Consider the following 4,634-nt stretch of genomic DNA (forward strand, 5'->3'; position numbering starts at 1 on the left):
TAAATGCTGAATACACACACAAATTACATATTAATGTGTAAAAGTTCAAGGAGTAGCAGTGTGCAGCCAGCCGGGATCGAACCCGCAACCCTCGGCTTACTGGTCCGCCGCTGTACCGACTGAGCAAAAGGGAAATTCCCCCTAGCCGGAAGCTAGAAGGCGACCATACAACTATGTACAGTATCTACAATTAAACCCTGGTCTGCTACACATGAATATAACTCACCATTTTAATTGAAGATAAAGTAAAAGACTTAATTTTATGTTATTAACTAAATGTCTTTAACAGAAAGCTAGTAAAAGACACTGTAAATCAATTATTAGGTCAAAGATGAAATAAAACGATGTCCGATATGATCTGGGAAATCATGATCACCTGTGTCTATATAAATAGAACACAAAAGAGTTCCATTTGAACATAAATATCACGGAACACACATTCTCTGTTCTGAAGAAAAGCTAGCATTGTTTACAAGTTTACAGGAATATTCAAGTGATGTTTAAGTTAATAAATGATAATGAATCGATATCTTCATTCGGCTATAAGGTATAGTCTATTTCATAAAACTTCAGAATAATGAATCTTAATAAGGACGCCCCCACTGTCAATTAACCTCGTCCTGTGCCCTTATTAGGTCATATTTGGTATATAAATTTGGACGTAAATGTGCGACATAAAAATTATATAGTATTTTTTACTTTGACTTTAAACAGTAAAAAGGATTGATTTACCTTGTCTAGTCTTATCTTGTATGATTTCTGAATTGCTTGCTATGGTTTCCAGTCCGGCTAACATGGTTTCTTGTCTGGCTGCCATGGTTTCTTGTCTGGCTGCCATAGCTTCTTGTCTGTTGGTTACATTACTAATGTCCGTTGCTATGGTTTCCTGACCAGCTAACATGGTTTCTTGTCTGGCTGCCATGGTTTCTTGTCTGGCTGCCATGGCTTCTTGTCTGTTGGTTACATTACTAATGTCCGTTGCTATGGTTTCCTGTCCAGCTAACATGGTTTCTTGTTTGGCTGCCATGGTTTCTTGTCTGGCTGCCATGGCTTCTTGTCTGTTGGTTACATTACTAATGTCCGTTGCTATGGTTTCCTGTCCAGCTAACATGGTTTCTTGTCTGGCTGCCATGGTTTCTTGCCTGGTTGTGACATTGCTGATGTCCATTGCCATGGTTTCCTGTTTAGCTGTAGGATATAAATAATAAGTTCATAAGATATGAATGATATTCATCACTTATACTACTAGAGAAGAAGTTGTTTATATCAATTTAGCCAAATTGACCAATTTTGGCCTAACCCCTCAGGCCCCAGGGGGAGTCAGCCCCACCATTTGTACAATTTTGAATCCCTACCCCATAGGGATTTTGCCAGTCAAATATGAAAGATATACATTGCTAGGTTTCAGAGAAGAAGTTGTTTATATCAATTTAGCCAAATTGACCAATTTTGGCCCAACCCCTCAGGCCCCAGGGGGAGTCAGCCCAACTATTTGTACAATTTTGAATCCCTACCCCATAGGGATCTTGCCAGTCAAATTTGAAAGATATCAATTGCTAGGTTTCAGAGAAGAAGTCGTTTATATCAATTTAGCCATATTGACTCCTTTTGACCCCGCCCTTCAGACCTGTGAGGGGTCAGCCCAGCCATTTGTACAATTTGAATCCCTTCCCCATATCGGTGCTACCAGTCAAATATGAGCGATATCCATTGTTGAGTTGCAAAGAAGATGTCGTTTATATCAATTCAGCAAAATTGACAAATTTTGGCCCCGCCCCTCAGGCCCAAGAGTTCAGCCCCACCATTTGTACAATTTGAATCCCCACCCCATAGTGATGCTACCTGGCAAATGGGAGCAATATCCTTTGCTTGTTTTCAGAGAAGAAGTCGTTTATATAAATAGAGCCAAATTGACCCCTTTTGACCCCACCCCTCAGACCCCCTGGGGGGTCAGCCCTATCATTTGTATAATTTTGAGTCTCCAGCCCATAGTAATGGTACGGTAGAATTATTTCACCAGACAATGATCATGTACTGTACTGTATTAAAGTGGAACATGAAACTGAGACAGATTTGATTTGAATTATACAGGAGATAAATTTGACGTCAGCATGCATCCTCTGATCAATAAATCACTGATGTTTAATCCTATATTTTGAATTATGTTGGTACTTCTGATCCCAAATATTAAGAATCGTTTGCATTTTCGCACGTCAACAATACTCACTTATCAAGGGCAGTAGATTGGCATGGATTTCTGTAAAATAAGAAATTCATATTAAATACTTGTACATTAAAATACTGATGTCGGAGTTCAAAGAAAATTCTTTTGTACATTATTAAATACAATTACATATTTATGTCTAATGCATGGATCTTGTCCAGACTATCTTCTATCAAAACAAGGAAACTTTGACAATGTTATACACCAGTACATGTTGCATGTTTACACTTAGTCTAGCAGAATTTAATATCACATTCAATTGTTTTCTAACTTATCAATACATGTACGTTTGTATTTACTTGTTTTCATGAAAACCCTTCACTACAAAAGATTCACCAAATTAATTATTACTTAATATTAGGGAAAAATAATCTCCATTATCCTAAGCCAGCTATATTCCAGTCACATTACTGGTACAGGAATATCCAGTCACATTACTTGTACACAACTATCTAGTAGTGATGGGACATCGGTTGAAAATCTGTTTCGATTATCGGATCGCATCGGATAGGACAACCGATGTAGTCAACCGATTAATAATCGGTTAAATCACAAGTGTTTTGTTTCAGTTATTAATCATCATTTTGTTATGTAATGTGTATCAATAATTATCTTTTGTAAGTGTAATTATTCTTATTTCTTAGTTGATGGTGCACATGAATGTATGATTGAATGATTAAGACAGTTACAAGTTACAACTGTACTTTTGGTCAACAGCTATGACTTAAAAAATAGATATTAATGATCCAAGAAGAATGAAGTCCAGTAAAAGTATCTGGATTTCACAGATTTGTTTATAAAACATGAAATTGTCCATGATTATATACTTTTGTTAATAAAGTGACATTTTCATTTTCTACATGGTCTTTGTAACTTTTGTTCGTTGAATTCTAGATGCAAAAGTAGTAAAATACAATATGAGCAGGTACACATATAAAATCAAGAATTACAAAAGAGCAATGATGCGATGCCATAGAGCTTATATCCCATTGAATATGCATTGATGGATATTGCCATTATTTGCATTGAATATTTACATTGTAATTGTACCAGACTACCAGTGTTTTTTTTTGTTGTTTTTTTTATTAATCATGCATGAAAATGCAATTATTAGCGCTTTTAATTTGCCTACCAATGGCCAAATAGTTGGGACTTCCAAAACTGACGAAGAAAGTTTCAGAAACCTATTTATGAGAAAAAATATTATAACTAGCAAAGTTTTATTCAACAGATTAAGTAACAACTAATTAACAAATCCACTTTCTTTGATTTAACAAAAATATAAATTGGAAACATAACTTAACAGTTCAGTGAATAAATGTTAATTTCAAATATTGTGGTAAACCATGAATTTATCTATTAATATTACAGTATGCAATTACAAAATATAAATAAAAATGTGCTTCTTTGTAGAATGTAGATTGTGTATTGCCTATTGCGAGATTATATAAGTATGCAGGGATTGAGCAATGTGGCTGGACTGTTTCCCTTATACCTAGCAGAAACATACCTCATTACTCAGCTAATATATATAAAATATGCTAAAACTTATCATTAAGAAACCAAATGATTCCTCCAAGGCTACTTATTATCGAAAATAATAAACAGATGGAGTCATTTTATAAGTCTTTCACTATCTAATACTATCAAATACCGAAATGTAGCTACTTGTATTTTTGTAACATTTCTTACAAGGCGGCAAACAGCGACCGTCATGTCAAGGTTTTTTCTAGAAGGACCCCATTCTTTTTTTTTATTTTGCGGAATGCATATATACTCCATACTTTTGACTTTGCCTTTCCAACCCCGGGTAGTCGAATTATAAGCTCTGTATCAGTATCCGTTGTAGTGGCAATTGCAACGGAGTCGTCGACGACGAGGCAGCCGTCCGCCATCTTTATTCTAAGGTTATAACATTAGAGTGACTTCCCTTGATTCGGGCGCGTTCGATGATCGATTCTTGAACAACGGAAATCGATGGTCGAAATCGAAGGTGCATTCGATTCGTCAACCGATTATAATCGATGATCGGCGCACCACTACTATCTAGTAACATTACTGGTACAGGACTATCAAGTCACATTACTGGTACAGGACTATCCAGTCACATTACTGGTACGGGACTATCCAGTCACACTACTGGTACAGGACTATCTAGTCACATTACTGGTACAGAACTAACCAGTCACATTACTGGTACAGGACTATCTGGTCACAATACTGGTACAGGACTATCTAGTCACATTACTGGTCGGGACTATCCAGTCACATTACTGGTACAGGACTCTCTAGTCACATTACTGGTACAGGACTCTCTAGTCACATTACTGGTACAGGACTATCAAGTCACATTACTGGTACAGGACTCTCTAGTCACATTACTGGTACAGGACTATCCAGTCACATTATT

The 4,634-nt window shown here is 36.4% G+C and overlaps 1 protein-coding gene across 2 annotated transcripts; it reads right to left on the reverse strand.

The window, feature by feature from the left end:
- Nucleotides 1–691: 691 nt before the first annotated feature.
- LOC117327125 lies at nucleotides 692–4,182 on the reverse strand. Of its 2 annotated transcripts, XR_004532573.1 has the most exons (3): nucleotides 4,009–4,182; nucleotides 2,228–2,257; nucleotides 718–1,188 (listed from the first exon to the last, which is right to left on the reverse strand). XR_004532573.1 is itself a non-coding variant. In XM_033883971.1 (2 exons), exon 2 carries the CDS (start codon nucleotides 1,172–1,174, stop codon nucleotides 707–709), a length of 468 nt encoding a protein of 155 aa, XP_033739862.1. In that variant the 5' UTR covers nucleotides 1,175–1,188; nucleotides 2,228–2,572; the 3' UTR covers nucleotides 692–706. The 2 variants fall into 2 exon arrangements, 1 of the variants encoding a protein (XP_033739862.1); XM_033883971.1 differs by lacking the exon at nucleotides 4,009–4,182 and having other exon boundaries at nucleotides 692–1,188; nucleotides 2,228–2,572.
- Nucleotides 4,183–4,634: the final 452 nt, after the last annotated feature.

The sequence above is a fragment of the Pecten maximus genome, chromosome 5, assembly GCF_902652985.1.
Source record: "Pecten maximus chromosome 5, xPecMax1.1, whole genome shotgun sequence".
Taxonomy (NCBI): Eukaryota; Metazoa; Mollusca; class Bivalvia; order Pectinida; family Pectinidae; genus Pecten; species Pecten maximus.

What these genes read in the sequence shown, in the direction of transcription:
- LOC117327125 (XM_033883971.1), bottom strand. Translation starts at nt 1,174, where the DNA reads ATGGCAATGGACATCAGCAATGTCACAACCAGGCAAGAAACCATGGCA.